The following is a 24,152-nucleotide window of genomic DNA, read 5'->3' on the forward strand; positions in this document are numbered from 1 at the left end:
GAGTTCAGCGTTTTTGGAGCTGAATTTGGAGTCCTAAGCCGGCTGAAACCCTGTAGTGCATGAAGCCAGACAAGCAGCACATGTTCTAAACATGTTTTGTTTTGTTTTTTAGTTCGTTAATTTATTTTGAGAGAAAGAGACAGCGCCAGTGCAGGAGGGACAGAGAGAGAGAGAGGAAGAGGGAGAATCCCAAGCAGGCTCTGCACTGCCAGCACAGAGCCCCCGGTGGGGCTTGAACCACCAACCATGAGCCTGACCTGAGCTGAAACCAAGAATTCAGTGCTTAACCGACTGAGCCACCCAGGCATCCCTAAACATCTTTTTAATTTTTACATTCTTAAGACTTTATTTGGCCCTTTTGGATTTTGAGAGTTTGGGGGGGTTCTTGGTTTGTTTGTTTTTTAAATCCATTTACCACTAATATTACTGTAACCTCTTAAAAAACCATGACAGTGAGGCGTTAACATGGCCTGTGGAGGATATATTCCTTAGAGACCTGCTTTGTATGGGTATTTATTTATTTATTTATTTAAAAAAAATTTTTTTTAAACATTTATTTATTTTTGAAACAGAGAGAGACAAAGCATGAATGGGGGAGGGTCAGAGAGAGAGGGAGACACAGAACCTGAAACAGGCTCCAGGCTCTGAGCTGTCAGCACAGAGCCCGACGCGGGGCTCGAACTCACAGACCGTGAGATCATGACCTGAGCTGAAGTCGGCCACTTAACCGACTGAGCCACCCAGGTGCCCCTGTATGGGTTTTTAAAAAAGATATTTTGTCTGTGGCAAAGCATAAAAAGTTTATCCCAGAACAAGGCCTGTTAACAAAACACAAAAAACAAAAACGAGTGACCAAAAAAACCCGCAAAATTCCTGAAGTTACCAAAGGCCTAAAACAAAAAATAAAATGGTTGGCTGTGGATAACCAACAGGAAATAAATGCTCAGCTTCAGGACTTACTTAAATTATTATTCCAACCGAAAAAAAATATATTCACAATTAGAGACAATAACCAAGGGTCTACGTGGTCCAAAATACCATGATCTGAAGGAAAAAGATGCATTCTTGCCCTCAAGGATCTTAGAGGCCCTGGTCTATCAGTCATTGGAATGGTGTGGATTAAACTCCCAGGAAACCATATCAATACTCCCCTAGTGGTAGTTTTTGTGACCGTGGTATCATGATCACCTATACCCAACTATCAGAATGTTAGGAATCTTCCTTTGAGCATTTCAGGTAGCCTACCCTACACCTTGAAAACTGGAATTTCAAAGACCGATTTTCAATGTCTATTTATTGTGTGACCTATAGCACACAGTTCCTGTCTGGTGACATTTTCCATGGAACCTGTATGTGTGATCCTAATTATTAGTTGAACACTGAAAAAGTTGGTAAATTTCTTTCACGAGTGTGCTCTTTTGGAAAGGCTCATTATATCAGACATACTAAAACAATTAATGTAAAACCCAGTTCATTTATCTGTATATATAAAAGCCAATCAATCAATGTACCTAATTTGTAGAAGACAGCATGAACTTCATATTTCTGGATGCACACTGGATAGATGATAAACCATTCAATTGTTTAAAAACCAAATCTAAATCGACAAATTAAATATGTAAATACTATTTATCCAAGTAAAGTATGTAATTTCAGCCTAATTTGGACATAAATAATATTTTCACATTTCAAAGGACCTTAATTACTGGGGTGGATTAATTTACTTTAATATCTATCGAATGCAATTCCTTTCGGTAATAGGAAAAAGAAAACATATTCTGGGCTGACTCTGCCAGGAACTAGTTTTATGGCCCTTCGAAATATCATTTCATATCGTTAGACCTCAGGTTTTTCATCTATAAAATAAAAGTTTGTTCTAGAGACCTTTTTATTTTCAAGTCTAGGATTTTCATTACGTAAATGACTACCTCTTGACCTTTTGAAAGTAGTTATGTTAATGACAAGAAATTGACATAAACTTACTTACATATAAATATACCTTTATAGATAAGCACATATATGCATAACATGTGGATGTCTATCCCAAGTGCGTTTCTCATCATGTTTTCCCCTCCTTCTGTTCAAAATACAAGACTGCCAAGGAGAAGCAATTGAAATTTTGGAGTGAGACTATTCTTACTCCACCCCTCCTAATTAGGAAATGCCACCTGTAGGAGGTAAGATTTAGGAAGCATAAAAGGAAGTAAATGAGCTCTCTCTTTGCAAGTCTGTTGATCTCTCCACTGATAAATGCAGTATTTTACTGTAAGATTTGGGGATCTAAACCTCTTTTAAACCATCTGGGTCAATGTCCACAATTTGTCATAATCTCTCAATTAATTTTCAGTAAATGGAATGGTTATTGCTTGAGCTTTGGCCTCACAGATATAACCTATTCTCAGGGCTAGATATAAAATTATACATTTTAGGAGAAAAATCAACTGAATATTCATAACGTTCTGTTGTCTGATAGTTATTCTGCTGTTTTCTTGTCTAAACAAACCGTGTACTGTATTCCAAATTAAAATAGAAAACATTATTTCTCTCCGATGGTATGATGCAAAATTTGTATCCTTAACCGAGATGCTATATTTTGGGGAAAATTCTGGTTTTTGTATGTGGTTTTGAATGATAGTTTACTGATGCAAATGTTGTTTGGAATTTGTTTTAGCATAATGGACTGTTGTCTGACTTTGATCCAATATTCAGGGATTTCTGTACTTTAGTTTTCCAGTTTCCAGTTTCCAACCTGATTGTAGTAAAAAAAAAAAATCTAAAAAAACCCCTCAATATTTCATAATTAGTTTCCTTTTCTTTCCTTTAGCCAAACCAACAACTTTATCTCTTCCTCTGACCCCAGAGTCACCAAAGTAAGTATTAAGAAATGTAACCATTTTCAGAAAGGGAAGGGGGTTCTAATACATTTGGCTACAGCAACTCCATTTCAGTTTGTTTTTATAAATGTGCCATATCTTCCAGTGACCCCAAGGGTTCCCCATTTGAGAACAAGACTATTGAACGAACCTTAAGTGTGGAACTCTCTGGAACTGCAGGTAAGCCTTATATATCACTTGGAACCGTGTGTAGTTATGTGTGTGTGTGTGTGTGTGTGTGTGTGTATGAAATATGTGTTAAATGATAGCATGTATTCTCTATGTGATTAATGAAATTAACAAATAGTACAAACAACATTGGATAAGAAGTTACCTATAAATATTTTCATTTATTCTTCTTTTTTTTAAAGAAGACATTTTTTGTGTGTGTCAGACTGGGGCCAGATCCTCTGATGTGTATTATTGCTTTGGATCCTTGAATAACCCTATTTCAGATTGAGACCCCAAAACTTGAACAGGAGGAATTTAAAAAAAAAATTTAATGTTTTATTTATTTTTGAGAAAGAGAGAGAGAGAGTGTTGTGTGGGGGGGGGGGAGGGGCAGAGAGAGGGATACACAAAATGGGAAGAAGGCTCCAGGCTCTGAGCTCAGTACAGAGCCCGACACAGGGCTTGAACTCGGAACCGCGAGATCGTGACCTGAGCCGAAGTCCAACGCTTAACCGACTGAACCACCCAGGCGCCCCAAACATGAGGAATCTTTGACTGGTTTCACAACAACCTCATGAAGATAGTGGTAGTTTTCTCATCTTTAAGATGAGGAAATAAGGTTCAGAAATGTTAAGTAACTTGCCCAAGATCACAGAGCTAGAAAACAGGGAGCAAAGTTCTGAACCCAAGGAGCAAAGTGATTACATCGATGTTTTAATTGAAATATTTTCTCACTCGCCATTGTACTTAACAATATGATCTCTCCTATATATGTTACCATCTTTATATCTTTTCAGCAAAGGAGAAAAATAAAAATCTGCCCATTCACCAAAACGAAATGTATTCCCATATCCTCAAACAAGAGTGATTTTCTTTATCATTTGGACTTCTGGACTCATTTAGTGAGTCTTACTTTGTATACTGAAGAGGAAGGAGCCTTAAAAACTTGGAGTAACCCCTAAGTAACTTAATCATCCAGGGACTTCCTAGGAAGACTTCTAAGTTGGTTACAAAAAGTGCCTTTGCACTGAGTGCTTTATGTGGAGGTACTTAAACTACACCAGAAAGTGAATCTTAGGTTTGTCTGAGTAAGAAGTTCCTTGGCTCTGGCCATTGCTGATAAGGGTAAAGGAACAGTAACTTAAACAAGATTCCTTTAACCAGAACTATAGTGCCTATATGCACCATGGTCATTGTTGCTAAGTTTAATTTCGCACTTTGAGTTTGCTAAATTACCTCCTTACGAAAAGGTCTATCGCATGATCGCATGATTTGGTCAAGCAGTAGATTAGTTGAATTCATGGCATTTATATATATGTTATGTGTGTATGTGTGTGTATACAGACATATACATATGCAAATGTAAACATCTCTTTGTATGCCTACATACATACACGCGCACATAGATTCGCTTAAAAGCATATGCTTTACATCATTTCTTAAATAAATTATAATTACTCCTATAAGTAGCTTTTATGTGTGTGTATCATACGCAGCAGAGACCTTCTTATCTGACCATTTGGAATGAGTATTTGGTGGGTCTGTTGAAAAAGTTGATTAAAGTATACAGCTTTGTCATTTTACTTTTGCCTAAATCATATAAAGAAACATTCAAGTATCAAATTTTCTGTATAAGACACAGAGACCTTTGCTTTCAACTTTAATGTTCTAACTGTCAATCCATTCATCTTTCTGGCACAAACTGCACTAATAATGTATCATAGATGGTATACACTGTTCATTTCTTGATTTTTAAAGGAAAAGAATTAAAGATATTTGTGTTGTAGCCTGAGAGCAAAATCATCCTAGATTTTTATGATTTTCACATAATTAAATAATAATAATCATTTCCCATGTTTTCCCAGTGTTTCTAATACCACCTGTCTACAACTTATTTGACAACTCTTCTTTTAGTGGGATACCTTTACTGGTTCTTCTGATGGAAACTATTTTTCGTATAGGTCATTCAATTTCGTAATATTTTATTATCTTACATAATTCCAGTTACCACTATAATAGACATCACCTTGTTTGGGAAATACTACTGTGGATCATGATAAGAACTCAGTTGAATCTATTAAATATGAGTGTGCAGAATGTTGTAAAAGGCAGTTACTTTGTTCCAAAGAGGATTCAGAAAGCTTCCACCGTGTATACCCGCACCCAGGTTTCTGTTAAAACATTTTTATTATTGTATTATGTATTATATTATGAATAATTTAATCTTCTTGTAAAAATGTCAAAAATATAAACTAGTAGAAAAGTTATTTGTAATTCTAAGATGTACAGTTATCCATAGTATTTTTTCCCTATGGATAATTTTATACATTATATTTATACCATAGTCATTTTGTATATATAATTTTGCATCCTGACTTTTCAGTTAGCATTTTAATAGGAAATTTTCATATCTTCACCGGCCTTTTACTATCAGGCTTTTAATGTGTTGTATGACATTAGTTTTAGTAAGTACGTCAGAATTTGTTTCATCATACTCCTATTATAAATTTTGGTTGTTTTAAAGTGTCACTGTTTTGAAATAGCACTGCATTAGAAATGTTTGCTCCGAATTTATTTTTTTTTTTACTGAAGTATAGTTGACATGTAATGTTATACTAGTTTCGGGTATATAACATGGTAATTCAACACTTCTATATATTATGCAGTGCTCACCGGGATAAGTGTAGTTACTGTTTGTGAACATACAAGTTTATTGCAATATTATTGATTAATTCCCTATGCTGTACTTTTCACCCCCATGACATATCTATAACTGGAAGTTTGTACCTCTTAATCCCCTTCACCTATTTTGCCCATCCCCGCCCCCCCCTTCCCTCCCCTCTGGTAACCACCAGTTTGTTCTCTGTATTTGTGAATCTGTTTCTGGCTTTTGTTTGTTCGTTTTTTGTTTTGTTTTGTTTTTTTAGATCCCACATATAAGTGAAATCATACGGGATTTGTCTTTCTCTGTCTGACTTATTTCGCTTAGCGTAAGACACTCTAGATCCATCCATGCTTTCAGAAATGGCAAGATTGTATCCTTTTTTATAGCTGAGTAATATTCCATTTTATCTGTATATTTTTTATATCTTCTTTATTCATCTATTGCTTTTATATCTTGGCTACTATAAATAATGCTGTAATAAACGTAGGGATGCATATATCTTTTCTAATTAGTGTTTTCATTTTTGTTGAGTAAATACCCAACAGTGGAATTACTGGGTTAGATGGTATTTCTATTTTTTATTTTTTGAGAAACCCCCATATCATTTTCTATAGTGGCTGCACCAACTTACATTCCCACCAGAAGTTACGAGGGTTCCTTTCTTTCAGCTTTCTTACCAACTCTTGTTATTTCTTGTCTTTTGATACGAGTCGTTCTGACAAGTATAAGGTGATATCTCACCATGGTTTTAATGTTCATTTTCCTGATGATTTAGTGATGTTATGCGTCTTTTCATGTGTCCATTGGCCATCTGTAGGTCTTCTTTGGTAAAATGTCTGTTCAGGTCTTCTGCCCATTTTAATTGGATTATTTGTGGGTTTTGTTGGTTCTGTTCATAAATTTAATCTTATTGTCTCAAAACAAATTCTTAGTACTTTTTAATAATGAATATAAAGATATAATATCTTAGGGCCTTCTTGTATAGATTGCCACACTGCTTTCCAAAAGAAGTGCTTTCATTTATCGCCCTATGGATATCCTTCCATGGATATACTTGCTTTATTACATCCTTCCTGGCATTGGGTATCTTTTTTTTTTTTAATTTTTTAAATGTTTATTTATTTTTGAGACAGAGAGAGACAGAGCATGAACAGGGGAGGTTCAGAGAGAGAGGGAGGCACAGAATCCAAAGCAGGCTCCAGGCTCTGAGCTGTCAGTGCAGAGCCCGAGGCGGGGCTCGAACTCATGGACTGTGAGATCATGACCTGAGCTGAAGTCGGAGGCTTAACTGACTGAGCCACCCAGGTGCCCCTAGGTATCTTTGTTTTTGAAGTGTTTTGCTCGCATGTATATATGAGAATGTCACTTTAATTGCATTCCTTCTATTAGTGAGATTATGGTGTTACAAAAAAAAAAAGCACTTCTTTTTTCTCCTTGCAAAAGTTTTAGCATTTTTCTTCTTGAGAGGAACTTAACTTTAAATAATTTAATTATCATTTTGAAAGTTTAGTAGCCCACGCTATTGAGAGAAAAGTAGCGATTTATAGAAGATACATTTTTTTTTTTTTACATATTTAGAATCCTTAAAAATATACACAGTGGATTTATTTCTGTCAGTGAATCAGAATTTGTCTGACTGGTTTAAATCCTTTCTTCTTGGTGCTTTGAAAGATTATTGGGTACAATGAAAATCAGTTTACCAACATTTTTAATACCTGCTCTGTGCTTGCAATATGATAGGTCTCAGTGGATGTACAGCAAATATAAAGCCTAGAGACTGATCCATACAAAGCATGAAGCATTGTACTTGGCCTGCTCAATAGTCTTGTGTTTAAGATGTGAGCTTATCCTTCGGATTTTGTGTCTCCCTCTGTCTGCCCCTCCCCTGCTCATGCTCTGTCTCTGTGTCTCAAAAATAAATAAACATTAAAAAAAAAAAGATATGGGCTTATAGTCTGTTGGGGAAATAACACACATGGGACAAGTAGCATGAAGGCGAAATATTTATTACCTCTCATGTTTTGTTATCTTCTAAGAAAGGTGGGCCCAGGGGGTGGTTTTTAGTTTCTTGAGCATGGTAGTTTTAAGTGTAAAGATAAATTAGAGAAAGTGAGGTGGGGTCAAGTTGCATTACATACTAGAAAGAATTTACAGCTCCAGGAAAACAAGGGACTGAGGAGAAGCTTGCAGCAGGCAGAAGGAGGTTAGGAAGAGAAGTTTGGAACTTGACTGCAGAAGGATGTGAGGAAGTTTTTTTTTTGGATAGAGATATTGTGGGTTTGAAACGCTCTGCCGTATGCGATGGTTATGATCTCCATCTCCTGAAACAATCTCTAGTAAAACTTCTTGCATAGTAGCCTTTGGAGGATGTGATGCACACTGATTACAGCTCAGGAGAATCACCGAAGGGAGAAAAGAAGTTATCAAGTCACTTTGCTTCAAGTTAAATACAATGACGGCGCAGAAGATTGAAAAGGATTACAAAGAGGGTTCAAGGACCAAAGGAAGCATTGAGGTGATATCATTAGCCAAGGACCCAGGAGATCCATGGAAAGGAGTGTGGAAGGAACCCTGCTCTCTGTAGGCAAAACTGACTGGGGGAGCCTGAGGGAGAGGAATATTTGTATCAGACTTGAACTGCCCAGGGGACCAAGGGGAGAAGATATTGATGGAGCAGAAGCAAGAAGGCAGGAAATCAAAGAGATGTTTTAGTAACACTGAACTTGGCATGGGCAGTGACATCAGTAAGGAACTGCAAGACGGGCCATGTGCTTTTCCCCCTTCGTCTTTTAATTGCTAAAACGCTTTTCTCTCTCCTTAATCTTTTCTGGGTCTTAGTTTCCTTAATGTTAAAATCATACTTATAATCCCCCAATCGAATTACTGTCTGACTTAAAGGACTAAAATGTAGGTTGGAAAAATAAAATTGCCAGCATTCAACCATTTTTGACATCCTAAAATGGCAATTTTGTGTGCGTTCAACCCGAATTTTAAAACTTTATAAGCAGCAAAGCTCCAAATAAAAGTAGTCTACTATGATTTTCTGAAAGCAGGCAGCATAGCTTAGTGAAGTTATGCAAAACCTTGGCTCTGACATTGGATAAACCCAAGTTCAAATTCTGGATCTACCACCTAGCAATATGGCCTTTGGTCATTTTAATTAACTTCTGTAAGGCTCAGGATCCTGATGCACCAAAGGAAGATAATAACAGCACCAGTATCTCATTGGGTCTCTCTGAGGATTGAGATAAAATGTGAAAAAAGGTTTACTCCAGTGCCAGCATATATAAGTATTCAATAAATATAAGGTATTTAATTACTGATTCTGCCTTAATTTTATCTGCCGAGGTGTCTGTACCCTGTCGCTCATCTTTTCAACTTGTGGTATCTTCACCTGTTCCCTTTCATTGGCCTTCATGTTGTTTTCTCCTTGGCACACTCATATGAAGTTACATATTCTCTTTGTGGCAAAATCCATCTAATTCTCTAATATGAAATTCAGCATATACCATTTTTGGTATGGGTATGGATTTACCAAGTCAAGGAAGAACAATCTCCTCCCTGATACTCTGTCAATAATAGCTACTTCTATTATTCCTACACATTCTGGAGATTAGCCACTCCCTAGTAAGCATGTCATATATACTATCTTTTTGATTCTCTGGCCATTTCATGGTTGAGGAAAAACCTATATGTTGACACTGGCTTCGTGGTGGACCCTGGGTTCAAAGCATGTCTGTCCAACTAGAGATGATGTCTCCTTCCTGAAGCGTGAATTTTAAAGATAGTAGTCAACATGTGTTATGTTAAATAGGTTTCATTTCACTTGCCAAGTGTCATTGATTGGTATTGGCTGCCAGGAGCATTGTGTTGAGGAGGATTCCAAGGCCAAGTCTGTATTCAGTGAAAATGTCATGACCAATTAGTGATGTCTGCCGTTGGTGCAGCAAGGGGGTGGACAGGGTGGAAACATTCATGTTGTTGATTTGTTGATCCTTGGTCTACAGGCTTAATCCATTTCGTTATGGCCAAGGAAATGGATCAAGCTGTTGCCCAGGACCTTCTGGTGTTTCCTTTTTCTTTACTTTCTCAAATTTTAGGGACATGTTCCAAACATTTACGTGCAGATGTAAAGAGTCAACAAAATTCTGAGACCTCCAGAAAAATCCCTCTGCCCCATCTGCAGAGTCTTTGGGAAACAGGAGGGATGAGACAGGAAGTTTGCTTTATTAGGTATTGCCAGCTGGTCTGACTTTGTGATTGTCCTAAACTAGCTCATTTTGGCTGATAAAAAAAAAAAAACGCTTCTTTTTTACAGGTGTAAAAACTAATTTGATTTCAAAATAGCTGTTAGTAAAACAAGATGAGAGGAGAGAATGCTCTTTTGGCAGAAGGCATTTAAATCTATTGCATATGGAGATTTTCAGAGTGCTAGACTTTTTGTTTCTGAAATGGAAATGGCAAGGCAATGTCAGCTCAACTGGATGATGGTTTCAGCCAGAAGACATAAAAGGAATTTGGTTAGGGACCAAAGTGGCTGACCCCCAAGTTTCACATGTATGTATGTGTACATGTGCACGTGAACCGGTTTTAAAATTATTTCTGTAGAAGTAATAAAAAGCAAGATGGCTATTTTATAACTAATTAGGGGGAAGGGGAAGAACAAAATAATCAGCAGTTTCATCACCCTAACGCACTAGGTCTTAACAATATTTTCCTCCATTGGTATTGCAGTTTCCTCGTGGTTTTGATGATAGAGGACAAGTGTTTGGTGTCATTTGTTTTTCACTGTATGTTTTCCCTTGGCTTAAATTGGCCAACATCCAAACTGAACTTTGGTGGACTTGTTCTTAAAAGAACCCACTCATTAACCCATCAGTTTGTCATTTCTTATTCTTTTACGTAGAGTTTTATTTTTTTTAACATTTTTATTTATTTTTTGAGAACAGAGAGAGACAGAGTGTGAGTGGGGGAGGGGCAGAGAGAGAGGGGGGACACAGGATCCGAAGCAGGTTCCAGGCTCTGAGCTGTCAGCACAGAGCCCGATGTGGAGCTTGAACTCACGAACCGTGAGATCATGACCTGAGCCGAAGTCGGAGGCTTAACTGACTGAGCCACCCAGATGCCCCTAGGTAGAGTTTTATATTGTCATTTTTGGACTTCCCATTTAAAAATATGTTTTGCTGGACAGAATGTTGACAGAGAGCATAGATTTGCTGTACGCTTTTGGTATGTACTTCTTTTGTATGTGACTTATCTTTGGGGAAATGAACCAAAGCCAAATATGAGCAGTAGTTGGTAGTTTTCAAAGGAAAACCATAGCATGAGAGAACTGGAAAGTGATTTGACAGGTCATATAATCCTTTACTGAGCCTGAAGACTCCAAGAAAGAGAGACCCCACAAATTCTCTTTACAGCCCATTCCAGTGTTTGGCACCTCTTACTGTCAGGGGTTTCCTTCATATTTCAACTCCATTCTTCGTTTTCTTTTTTTGATCTCATTCTTCTTGACCCAACATCTGGAATGATCATTCCTTTGTTATCTTTTCAGGAAATAATACTATCCAAATTTCTTTTAAGCCAAGAATAACACAGTGATTTCCTCTCCCACGTCAGCTTGTGGGGGGAGTTGGTGATCGACGTTCCCAGAAACGTCACCCCCTCACCCCCACCCTCATCCCTACTCCTGCCCCAGCTCTGTGGGAAAGTGCAAGGGGAACCAATTAGTATCTTCATCTTCCATGAGCAAGAGTTGGGGAATTAGGCACATGTCCTAGGAATGTTCTGAAGGCTTTCCGTGAGGCCGATTTGTTCTCTGGGAATCAGGGGTGATGTAGGAAATACTGAAAAAGCAGTAAAGTCAGGAGCACTGGCCCTCAGACCAGCCGGGGTTGATGGCAGCCAGAGTACTGGGCAGGGTGTGGGATGTTCCCCTGTGCAAGCATTAACACTTCTGTGGCTGGCTCCTCTGGGGCTCCGGTGAGTTCCGGGAAGTTGGGGGTGGGTGAGAGCACAGGAGCAGCTCTTTTAACAAAATATTCTCACTGGCAGAGCAGTCACAGTTCATACTGAGTGTCAGCCCTTCCTACAATCTCCAGATTCTTGAGGCATAGATTATATGGGTAGGAGGAGCCACACGCCTCTCTGCCCAGTCCTTCTTTTTTTCTGGGAAGGCTTGAAGCAAATGAGAACCTCATCTTCCCACTGTTTGTCCTTAAGAAATATCTGAATCGACATGTGGCCTAAGGGAAATCCCACCGTCAAAGAAACTCCGAGGCAAGGCACAGATACAGCATTAGGTTCTGCAAAATACTGTAAACTATTCAAAAACAAAAAACAAGCAAAACCCTGCTGAAGTCACTGCGTAGACAGTGGAACACGCAAAACACAGAGGAGTCACCGTTTATCAGAGTCATGCAATTAAACAAACAAACCCAAGAGAGAACTCCTCAAAGAAAATCGTTTTATAGCCCATAATGAAAAACGAAACAAAACTTGTCTCTGACTTTTTTTTTTTTAAATAAAAGGGCTATTTAAAAAGATGACTGTGGAGTGTGCACCACTTTCCCCAGACTTGCTTTGCAGAAGTGCCTAAGTGTGAGTGATGCAGAGGTACTTGTTTATTATAGAACACATTTCAATGCAGTAATCATAAATATTGCTAAGGTTGTGCTCTGTTGAAATATGACCTACATACTCTTGATTGTTTGTGTTACGTGATTTGTCTGACACCCATTACATTCCGGGTAATAGCAGCCATTTGTTGCTCTGCACAGCAGGCTCTTTTGACAAAAGAAAATAGGCAGTAATAAAAAAGCTATAGTCTGAATTACATTCTGCACAGTGCTGCACTGCTGAGAGTTTGTGCAAGTGTGTTAGCAATGCTCTGAACTGCCTCTTGTCAGCCTTCAGCCTGTAATGGCCATCTGTCCTCACATAAATCTGTCAAAACCTGCTAAGTTCAAGAGAGAGCATGGAATATACCTTGTACTGTCAACACCAAAATGTACACATTCCCCGGAAAATCAACACACAGGAAATAATCCGGAGGTTATGGGAGGCATTAGCCCTGTTGATTTAAGCTTGTGGGGTGAAATTGAGAGTCTGGCCATTAGAGGGAAGATGAGCAAAGGTAGTGGCATTAAGGAATTGAGTATTGACTGCCCTCCTCCCGCAGGGGACAGAGTTCTGGGTGGGGAAATGGGAGAAATCCAATTAGTTCAGGTGCGGCAAGGGGTCTCTGTCCTATCAGCGGCTCTTGAAAGTTTGACACTATTTTATATATATAAGTATATACAGTGCTTCTCATGCTTTTGTTTTGCTTTGTTTTGCTTTAGGTCTCAACTATATCTGGAAATAGATTTTCACTTAGGCACTGGTGGTTGCATCCTTGAGATTTCCCAGTCTTGCTTGGAGGTATTCTCTGAATAAAGATATTTCAGTAAACAGTACAAAAGTTTAGGGAATTATCTGAGTTGTTTTCCCTTACCCACCTACTCACTAATCCTGAAATAACTTCCATCCATGAAGCAGGTATTACTTTTTTTTTTTTTTTTTAACAAGCAGTGCCAACAGAAATTTCTACCCCTCGTATTCTCCCTCGTGGGGTCTATTTGGTTATCTCGGAGTGTTTCCGGAAATCTTACGCACATATGCAAGAACATATGCTTTCTTCAAGTTTTAGGGAATTGCCCGTTTATTAAAAGGAACCACGAAGTCCCTAAAATACCAGCATCTTGGTGTCTTACCCAGCACAGAGTACAAGCCCAGTGAATGTCTGCTCCACCCCCATAGGCCCTCCAAAATGTGCAGAAGGGAAAAGGCTTTGTTTTTAACTCAAAAAACAAACAAAAACAAAAACAAAAAAACTCAAGCAAACAAACAAACTACCAGCAGGGTGTCCCCACTCCCCAGAGCAACTTGAGAATCAGTTATTTAAGTGATAATGAGCTTAGGTACTAGGACAAGGGTTTCGAATGTTCAAGACTAAAAAGAATTTCTATATTTAAAATCCCTAGATAGCTGAGCTATTTTTAGAACTAGTCTCTCTTTAATAGTGGCCTAATTTGGTGTTTCTGAAGTTTAGGGTTTCTTTTTATAAGTCTAGACTGTCAGTCAAAATACATACACCTGAGAACAAGGCAATGTGCTACTTAGACATGACAGGACAGAGGCTCTCCATATGCGGCCCATGAACCACCTCATTAAAAATGTTTGACCAGCTTCCCAAGGTATTCTTGAGCCACTGAAATATAAGACCCGCTACTAAAGGAGAATCTAGAAAAATTTTTCTAAAAAAAGTAGAAGAATTTTTGCACAAATAAGCCCAAGCAACATTCTACTAACAGCATATAATCTATTTGGAAAGACAAGATAAACTATACATTCAAAAAAGAGATGAGCAAGAATATAGAGCATTATCTGATAAATATCGAACGAGTGATCCTGGCAATAAATTATTAGGAATGTAACAACTACTCTAATTTGGGAACCACGAGAAGATTTATGGAATTGGATTTTAGGATGTCGAATGTCATTTCCCCTATTCAAAGGCTATGTCATTTGCAATATTTGACTTTTATTGGCTGAGCAAAGAGAGATTATTCATCATTATTTCTTTGGGCATCTTAGCCTCCTGTGAGAAGTATCTGAGAATTTATCGTTTCTTTGGAGGAGCATTAGTATCTTTAAATTTGTTGTAATGGTAACTGAAGACAGCATGTGGTAGAAATGAGTGTTAGAAACGGGGCAGTGCGAAAGGTAAAGGAAACAAGGGGGAAAAAGAGAGAGAAAGATTGAATACATAAGAATCTCTTAGAGCGAGTAAAAGGCATACCTGTCCATGAAAGAGGGGACAAAAGGAGAGTGTGCCTCAGTGACATGGAGGTTTCATTGTATAATATGTCACCTCCCTATTACCTTCAAATGAAGAGTACGGAAGGCATGTGGGGGTGCCTGCTAATCTAGGGAGCTTTTCTGGGACTCTGCTGGGTCCCTTCTCTGTGTTTGTATTCCCCTGTCTTTCTGAATTTTTCTGGGGTGGATTTCCAAAGTCACATTACTTTGCATTTTTGTAGCCTTTCTCCCCTCATTTAGAAAGCTTTAGCTGTACAGAATTAAAAATTGCCAAATAGTGGTGTCAAATATTTTATTATACAGGAAATATTAATTTCTTCCATATTTTTATTGCAAAGTAGGAAAAAGAGGCAGTATCTTCCTGTTCATACCAAAATTGCATGTGGCTTTCTGTGACCTACTTGGTCGTGTGTGTGTGTATGTGTGTGTGTGTGTGTGTGTGTATTTTTTTCCCTTTTCTCCAGCAAAGTCAGATTTTTCTGCCATTTCCTTGAAATGTGCAGTTGCCTTAAGTCTAACCCCAGACTTGTTAGCAGACTTGAACTCTGCTGAACAGCGTTCACCCAGCCTCCCGAATAGAAAATGGATTGTAAACTCAAATGTTCCCTTGTAAGCGTAAAGTCATTTGAACCCTAGCGTGCCCTTCTTCAAAGTTCCTTGAACTCTGGAGCCATTTCCCAATTATCCTTCCTCGGTGTGAAGGGATGAGTAGAACTTTCTCAGGGGTGAAACATAGTGGAGGCAGCTACAGCTCACAGACTCTCCCACTATGGCCATCTGATGGCATTTTCTGCTCTTCTGTAGAAAAGGACGAAAGACACCAACCGATGGGGTGTCTCTGGTCTCCCTTTATTTTATTATTATTTTTTTAATTAGTTGGTTGCCGGAGTTTGGGTCCGTTTCAGTCCTTCAGCCTCCTAACCCGCCCCGATGTTGTGCTCTAAATAAAATGGTCCACTAGCACTGCAATATTTAGTGTTCTTATTCATTTAGGTTTCTGTTGCAGAACCATATTTTAGACAGAATGTATTAGTTATGCTTACAAGAAAGTATTATACCTACATTAGCCATGGTTTACTAAGTTAATGAACTGTGGAGACAAAAGAATCATTGCCGTCAAGTTGCACAGTTGTCTGGTTCCCTGCTTTCATCTGTCGTGTTTTACTGGACTTCCTTTGAAGTTGTCTGTGTCCTTCCCACCCTGCCCCACATTTGCTGTCATCCCATCTTTTTTTTTTTTTTTTTTAAGTTGCCGAGTTCTGGGGCTCCTTGGGTAGTGATCCTCAATTGGGGAAATTTTTCTGAACCACTTGTGTGCTCCTCAGAATTCCTTGCAGACAAAGGCTACCAAAGCTATTCTGTGATGCCCCTGGAACGTGCTGTGTTAATGTTCCATAAGGCAGACGCACGGTGCCCTTGGAAATGCGAGCTTGGGTAATGCCTGGTGCCCGTGGAGGCCGGTAGGGAGGCGTTCGAGTTTTCTGGGAGGCCAGGTCTGTTAGCATTGGCATTTAAAACACAAAATATCACAGATTTCACTGCCGCCTGCCAGTAGTGAAATCTGTTTTTTCTTGGTGACAGGGGCTTACAGGGAGAGAGGTACTTTTTCAGGTCTTGCATGAATTTCGTGTACCTTCTTTCTCGCCATTGTCTGAAGCCTTGGAGAAGTTAGGAACACTTGTCCTGGCATTTAACCACATGATCTCCATCTCTTGTCTTTCTCCCCACCCCCCTCCTTCTTTTTCCCATAGGCCTAACTCCGCCCACTACTCCTCCTCACAAAGCCAACCAAGATAACCCTTTCAGGACTTCTCCAAAGCTGAAGTCCTCTTGCAAGACTGTGGGACCTCCTCCATCAAAGAAGCCCAGGTACAGTGAGCCTCCTGGCACCCAAGGCAATAACTCCACCAAGAAGGGGCCCGAGCAGTCTGAGTTGTACGCACAACTCAGCAAGACCTCCGTGCTCACCAGTGGACACGAGGAAAGGAAGGCCAAGCGGCCCAGCCTACGGCTGTTTGGTGACCATGACTATTGTCAGTCGATTAATTCCAAAACGGAAATACTCATTAATATATCACAGGAGCTCCAAGACTCTAGACAACTAGAATATAAAGATGCCCCCTCCGATTGGCAGGGGCAGATTTGTTCTTCCACAGATTCAGACCAGTGCTACCTGAGAGAGACTCCGGGGGCGGGCAAGCAGGTCTCTCCTTGCAGCACCAGAAAACAGCTCCAAGACCAGGAAATCCGAGCTGAGCTGAACAAGCACTTCGGTCATCCCAGTCAAGCTGTTTTTGACGACGAAGCAGACAAGACCAGTGAACTGAGGGACAGTGATTTCAGTAATGAACAATTCTCCAAACTACCTATGTTTATAAATTCAGGACTAGCCATGGATGGCCTGTTTGATGACAGTGAAGATGAAAGTGATAAACTGAACTACCCTTGGGATGGCACACAATCCTATTCGTTGTTCGATGTGTCGCCTTCTTGCTCCTCTTTTAACTCTCCGTGTAGAGATTCCGTGTCACCACCCAAATCCTTATTTTCTCAAAGACCCCAAAGGATGCGCTCTCGTTCAAGGTCCTTTTCTCGACACAGGTCGTGTTCCCGATCACCATATTCCAGGTCAAGATCAAGGTCCCCAGGCAGTAGATCCTCTTCAAGGTAACCTTGTCATCACCCACCCCAGAGCGTCAGGTCCAAAAAACAGACAAACCAACCAACCAACCAAAAAAAAAAAAAAAAAAAAACAAAAAACCAAAACACGCACTCGCAACCCACAGGCAGCCCGGCCCCTCAACACCGCATCCCCAGTGCCTCTGGAACAAACGAGGATGTTGTCACACAGACAGTCCTCCTCATCTTAAATCTGTCAGCCTTGAGCACAGTGGCTTGAGCCAGTCGGATCACAGAGAGCAATTTGTAAGAAACCTACTTGCTCCCCTAACTTTTTCCATTACCTGGAGGGTTGCCCTGTGCCAGTACAGTTGAGATCCACGCGAGATAAAGCTGACATTGTACCAGACTGGCGCTCGGCGTTAGCATCAATAAGAGAGGCTGGGAAAACACACATCACTCCCCAGACCTCTAAGCTGACTACACCATCACAAACCGCCACCGGGAAATCTCACCAGTAGCTAGGAAGAAAAAGCCGCTCTCTGTCACACGGTGTTCCGGGGGCTATTCTGTCGTGCCAGTAAACCGGGGTGAAGCGGCGGTTGCAAATGCCCTCTCTGTTTTTCCTCTCGCTCCCAGATCTTGCTACTACTATGAGTCGAGCCACTGCAGACACCGCGCGCACCGAAATTCTCCTCTGTGCGCAAGATCACGTTCCGGGTCGCCCTACAGCCGGAGGCCCAGGTGAGAGTGCCTGTCATTTTCCTTCTGCTCCTCTCACCCCCTCCTCTAGATGACGCGTGTTAGCTCGAACCCTGCCCCCTCCCCCGATCATGATTCGTTTTGCTTGGGTAAATGGAGGCGGTTGACGGTTGACTTAATGATGAAGTTATGTTTCTCAGGTATGACAGCTACGAGGAATATCAGCACGAAAGGCTGAAGAGGGAAGAATACCGCAAAGAGTATGAGAAGCGGGAGTCTGAAAGGGCCAAACAAAGGGAGAGGCAGAGGCAGAAGGCAATTGTAAGCAGCTGGGAGCTCACTTTCATTTTAAGGGAGGGTTTCCCTTCCCTTCCCTTCCCTTCCCTTCCCTTCCCTTCCCTTCCCTTCCCTTCCCTTCCCTTCCCTTCCCTTCCCCTCCCTTCCACCTGTTTTTTTTTTGTTTGTTTTTTTTTGTAGACTAGAAAATAAACTAAAGCGAAGGCTTTGTTAGAATATGCAACATTCAGCCTGTTGACTTTGAAACAGCGGTGGGTCCCCCATCCAATCCCTCTTGATGCAGATTATTGGGAAGCAACATGGTAAATGAGCGTAGGTTCCTATTCGGACTTCACGTTCCTCATTCATCTTGAAGCTCGTTGCTGTTCTCTACTTTTGTTTTCCAAAATGGAGGGAGCAGGGATTTATTCAGTCAAAGACTGGTTCCATCGGGGTCAGAAGATGGGTTTTTCTTACCGTCCTCTGCGGCTTTTGTGAGTGGAAGATGAGGCGGTGCCCGTGTTTGGTTTTTTAGTTTTTGTCTTTTCTGCAGACGTTAGAATTGGATCGTGCGGGAAGGGACCGGGTTCAAGTTAGATTTAAAGGAGGCGGTAGATGAAGATTTGCTAAAAAGTCATCATTTCTTACTTGTGCTGGGTCAGCATCTAACCGGGTAGTTGACACATCCACATTTCTTATGAGCTACTTTGCAGTAACCCATTATGTATTTCGTCACCACGTACTGCAAGGCATCGCATCTCCTTGACATACAGACATCACTGACACTTCGATGTAAAGATCCAGGCTATGTTGAACTTGTTGGTTCTCTGCGGGTCACTACTTCTCAGCACCTGCTCGCAAGTAGGTAGATTTTACCCCAGCTCCCTCCTATTGCTTTTCAACCCAGAACTTAGAAGATGAAAGCCAGTGGCCCCAGTTGTCAGTCTTGCCCATGGCAGACATTCCTAATCAATTATGGAACTCTTCCCACTGAGCCCGCGGGGAAACTTTGGGTCTCTCCCAACTCAGGGCTTCAGGGAGCCTTGAGTAATCAATCAGAAATGGCATTGCTTTTGTCCGCCGTGGCTGCCTGTCTGTGCTTCGTTGTTCCTGAGAGTCATTTCAGTTAGATCAGCTGTTCCCAGGTCTTGCATATAAGGGAACCAAGGTTTAGGGAAATGACTTTCAACTGTAAAGGTGAGATTTATATTGTACCTTTAAGAAAACCTACAACCATCAACAAAATCTTGAAAAAACTACATAAAAGAACTGACGAATGGGGTCAAAATCAAGCACTGGCCAACAGTTATCAACCAGAGGGAAAAGGTTAACTGAGAGGCTTGTTAATAGCAGGCACTCGAGGAAAAAGAAGGGAGAAGTAATTGAATACTTAGGCTAAAGGTCTAGAGTGTTTGCTGTCATTTAACGTTGAAGCTACCTAAGACTGAATCAAAAGTCTTGTGCAAATTACAACACCTTTGCTCATTTTTCTCAACTTTCAAATGAGCTGTGATATTAAGAGCTGCCAGAGTGTCATTCATTAACACTTAAAGAAGACTAATGAAAATTAAAAATTCAATTTTTCTAATTTTGCTGTATTTAATTAATAGCCTGTTCAATAATTATAATAACTCACATTTATATAATGCCAGAGTTTACAAAGCCTTTTGGTATGGCACATTACAGTTAATCTTTACAAAAGAGAATCATGTTGAACAAGCATGTAGGAAAAGAGTTATTTCAGTGTTTGCAAATCCATATTTTGTAAAATCCTTCATGTTTCTTCCCAAAAGTATCACAGTGAAGAGAACGATTAATGGTTTCATTATGTGTTTGTGCAAAACACACCACTATAACCAAAGCTGTGCAGATAAATGTAGCAAAATGGCATGTGTTTCTTTTTGTCCTTCCGAAGATAATTTAGTGCCAGATACTTAAAGAGAGTGCATAAAGGAGAGAGGGGTCTTTTCATTAGTTTGGCTCTTTCCAAAATATCAGTTGGTGTGGCTGGTCTACATTCCACAGTTATGACTGTGCCAAAAGCAACCTTGAGGTCACTAGCCCCAGACTGAAAGCAGATACCCTCTGCCTTCTCTTTATGTCACCAATGTTGACCAGTTCTTTAGTTAATTCTTTCAGTAAGACAGTCTTTATCAGTTATCTCTGAAAGATGGCTTATATAGTAAAAATATCAAGTTGGCTTACACTGAGTCATTATAAATTAACTAGACATCTGGCTTTGAGATTTTTTTTGTTTTTGTTTTGGAAAAGGAGATTGAAAAAAAAAAACTAAGACATAGGGATTATTTACTCTGTAATCAGCGAACTATAGATAATAAGAGCTGAATATAAAGATGTGGGACTAACTCGTAAATTCACCCCCTCTTGGACAATGACATGCTGTTTCTGCTTCACATAAGCGAGAACTCGTGATCCTTTATGTGATAAACATTTGCTAGTTGCTTAGGATATACAATCAGGTAAGACCTGGTCCACACATCCAGAGAGCTTCAACTCTCCCGGCAGATAAAGGTATGCAAACGAGCAGTAAGGTATGTTAAGTGCTATGGCAGAAGGTAACCTAAGGTACTGGTGGCAAATGGGTGGACACCTAGACCTGAGAATGAGGGAGGGCATTCCTGGTGAGGGTGAGATTGATCTGAAATCGAAAGAGAAGGAAGGCAAAGGTTTTCTACACCTGTGCTTTCCAATATGGCAGCCACTCGCCACACTGAATTAAGATGCACTATAAATGTGATTGGCTGTTGAAAATTTAGTTCAAAAGAAGAGGGTAAAATGCCTGATTAATACTTTTCATATCAATGGCAAATTGAAATGATAATGTTTTGGACATATTTTTTTTTCAACGTTTTTTATTTATTTTTGGGACAGAGAGAGGCAGAGCATGAACGGGGGAGGGGCAGAGAGAGAGGGAGACACAGAATCGGAAACAGGCTCCAGGCTCCGAGCCATCAGCCCAGAGCCTGACGCGGGGCTCGAACTCACGGACCGCGAGATCGTGACCTGGCTGAAGTCGGACGCTTAACCGACTGCGCCACCCAGGCGCCCCTGTTTTGGACATATTGAGCTAAACAAAATACATTATTAAAATTAAATTTTCTGTTTCTTTTTGCTTTTTTAACATGTGCCTCCTAGAAAATTTAAGTTTGCATAGGCTGCATTATGTTTTTAGTGGGCACTGCTGTTCTAGGCAGAAGCTATAGGTCACAGTAAGTCCCTAGACAAGAGCAAGGTATGCTGAGAAACTGCTAGTCATTTAACCAGAACACTGGGGAACAGAATCGGTGCTGGAGGGCTCGATGGAAGCGAGATCCCTAAAGTGTCCTGTAAGACATGACAAAGATTGTGAAGGCTATCTTGAAGGCATAGTGGAATTTCTTAATGAGTTTACCATAGGAAGATTTTCTGATTGCTTTCCTTCATCAAGATGATTTACTTTCTTGTGCCACAGTGCATTTGCAAAATGTATTTTAATGAACTTGGGCACAGAGATACATGTGATGAGCTTTGACTCATTTGACTGGATCGGCTTGAGAGGTCATTCGTGAAACAGCTAAAAGAACTAGGGCAGTCCTCTTAACTTGGTTGGGTAGGTGATTTCCATTCATATTTTTGAGAAATCCTTGACGTAATGAATAAGTAGTAAATTTTGTTTAGAATATCTAGGGTGCAATCCTGGGTTATCTATTAATTCAGATCAATCATATAATTAGAGGACTAGCAAAGCAGAGGCCCAAAAAGGAAATGAAAAAAATGTTAAATCATCGAATAACTGATATTTTACAAAATTAAAGCGGTCTTTGCCGCCTTTGGCTTGCTATCTATATTGCTTTTATTTTGAGTTCCGTAAGGAGACGGTTCAGGAGGTCTGTATAAACTTGTCATTGCTTATGCGTCTAAAAGTCTTTATCCAGACCAACCTGGATGCAGCAAATCAGAGAGTTAAGAGAGGTCTAATAGTCAGTAGTTACTAACACAGAATCTTATATTGGGGTTGACCATTGCCACTGTTCTGATTGTTCCTTTCCTCCACTTTCCACCTGAATTCTTTCTCAAGAACCACGTCACCCTGTCTTTCTCAGCCTTGCAGTAATTTAGGTTAATCGGAACTTTGCAAGCCAGAGTTTGGCACTTAATGTCTAAACTGTCACTGCCCTAATTTCTCGTAGAGTTCTAAGTCCCACTCATTTGCAGTCGGTAAAATTTTCTGCCAGAAAACATGATAATGGGATGTTCATTTAAAGGGTAAATGTACACATTATGATACGGCTCAGTGCTTGAAACCCAAACCAGATGTGCCTGGGCAATGACTAAGCCATTTCATTTCTCCCTTCCATTCGTCAGTATGCAGCCCAGGAGTCAGGAACAGTGCTTCATCACGGATAATTATCAGCTTCTTCCAAATGGGGGAAAAAAAATTGTGTGTGTGTGTAATTTCTCATAGTTAGAATTTTTGGAGAAAATAGTTTTCTATCCAAGCCTTTTTCAAGAGATAGTTCATGTAGGTTAGAATACATGTTCTATTGTGAGTTGAACCTCACTATTTAGAAATTATCAGTTTTACTGAAAGCTGTCCTACATCCTCTCAGTTTCCATGCTGTCTGCCTTATCCGTGTGTTTACTTGCATACTGGCTCTTACGTAGACTATCCTGGATTTATTCATCCTGATCCAAACTTAGGCTTAGAAGAATATTCCTGGGTAGTACTTAGCTGCAAGTAACTTTGGAAAACTGAGTACTGTAGTTTTGTTTCTTCTCTAAGAGTATTACTATAATCAATATGAAGGGAAAGAGAGGGAAAAAACACAATTTGACTTTTGTCAAGGTTTGGCATTTCTTTCTGTCCATATGTGCCTTTTCACAGCCATCCACCCCCTCACCTTGTCTTTTAGATGGAGGACCTCACTGTACCATTCAGCCTAGAGGGCATAGATTTTATCCATATACCTTACATACAGTATTTGTAATATCTTTGAAATTTCTGAGGAAGTCAGGTTAGTAGCTAATCTGGAAATGAACATGAGTCTTTTGTGGCTGAAGTTGACATGCAGCTTCCTTAACATAGGAAAAAATTTTTACATTATCCTGACTTGGAAATGTAGGCTAAGAGTTCTGAGAATCAAAATCTAAATTCTATCAGGCTGTTCCTTGTTGTTACCTGGCGTTGCAAAGCATTTTAGGGAGATAACCCATAAAGAAGCATCAAGCACGGTGCTTGGCATATATTAGAATTCAATAAATGTTAACCTCCCTGCTAAATTCCCTTTCTCTTAGTCAAACCCCTTTTACCAAAACTAGCTTATTATTTGACTGCAGCCATTGTATGTTTCCCCAGCTACCCGAGAGGCTCTATTCTCTTTTTGATAAAGATTTTGATCATGCAAAGTCAGTTAATTTCAGTCAGTTTTTTTCCCTGTATTTCCCCCCCTGCATTTTGATATAATGATGATTTACTATACCTGTTAATGCAATATAAATCTTCAATTTTGTTATCCACACCATCAGCAAACTAGCTTTTGTGAAAATTGAAGCTAAAAGATATTTGATAAATGTTCCATCCTCCTCAATAGTGAAAACTGGTCCGAAAATCATTTTTCAAGAGCTTTTTCCAAAGGTTTAGAGTTCCTCCAAGCCTCTAAGAAGTTGAAAATGTTATTAAGCATTTTGATTTCTTTTCCTTTCATCTCCTGTTTAGAAATTAATGTCTTGAAAAATTGGCTGCAAATGTTAAGGTTTTTTAAAGATATGGGATCTATTCATCTGCCTAATAAAACTGCAACATGTTAAAAATAATCGGTTCTTTGCTAGACATTTTGGCCAATCTTGGAAAGATTTTTGTCTTTGCTTTTAGACCTTCAGATGCCTTTTAGTTTCATTTTTAGCACTAGGAAAACCAAGCACTCTAATCATTTTCTAAAATGAGAATTTCAGCATGTATTCAATCTCTGATCTTTGTAAGGAAGCAAGAC

The 24,152-nt window shown here is 39.8% G+C and overlaps 1 protein-coding gene across 6 annotated transcripts in view; it reads left to right on the forward strand.

The window, feature by feature from the left end:
- PPARGC1A (PPARG coactivator 1 alpha) overlaps positions 1 to 24,152 on the forward strand; it is a 647,743-nt gene that overhangs the window by 609,313 nt on the left and 14,278 nt on the right. For 5 of the 6 annotated variants that reach the window (XM_027047192.2, XM_027047060.2, XM_053217507.1 and 2 more), the window contains 5 exons: positions 2,825 to 2,870; positions 2,980 to 3,053; positions 16,317 to 17,232; positions 17,824 to 17,928; positions 18,087 to 18,207. In XM_027047192.2, the coding sequence (XP_026902993.1) occupies positions 2,825 to 2,870; positions 2,980 to 3,053; positions 16,317 to 17,232; positions 17,824 to 17,928; positions 18,087 to 18,207 (1,262 nt within the window). The remainder of the gene's footprint in view (positions 1 to 2,824; positions 2,871 to 2,979; positions 3,054 to 16,316; positions 17,233 to 17,823; positions 17,929 to 18,086; positions 18,208 to 24,152) is intronic. The other variant, XM_053217509.1, reaches the window with a different exon arrangement.

The sequence above is a fragment of the Acinonyx jubatus genome, chromosome B1, assembly GCF_027475565.1.
Source record: "Acinonyx jubatus isolate Ajub_Pintada_27869175 chromosome B1, VMU_Ajub_asm_v1.0, whole genome shotgun sequence".
Classification (NCBI taxonomy): Eukaryota; Metazoa; Chordata; class Mammalia; order Carnivora; family Felidae; genus Acinonyx; species Acinonyx jubatus.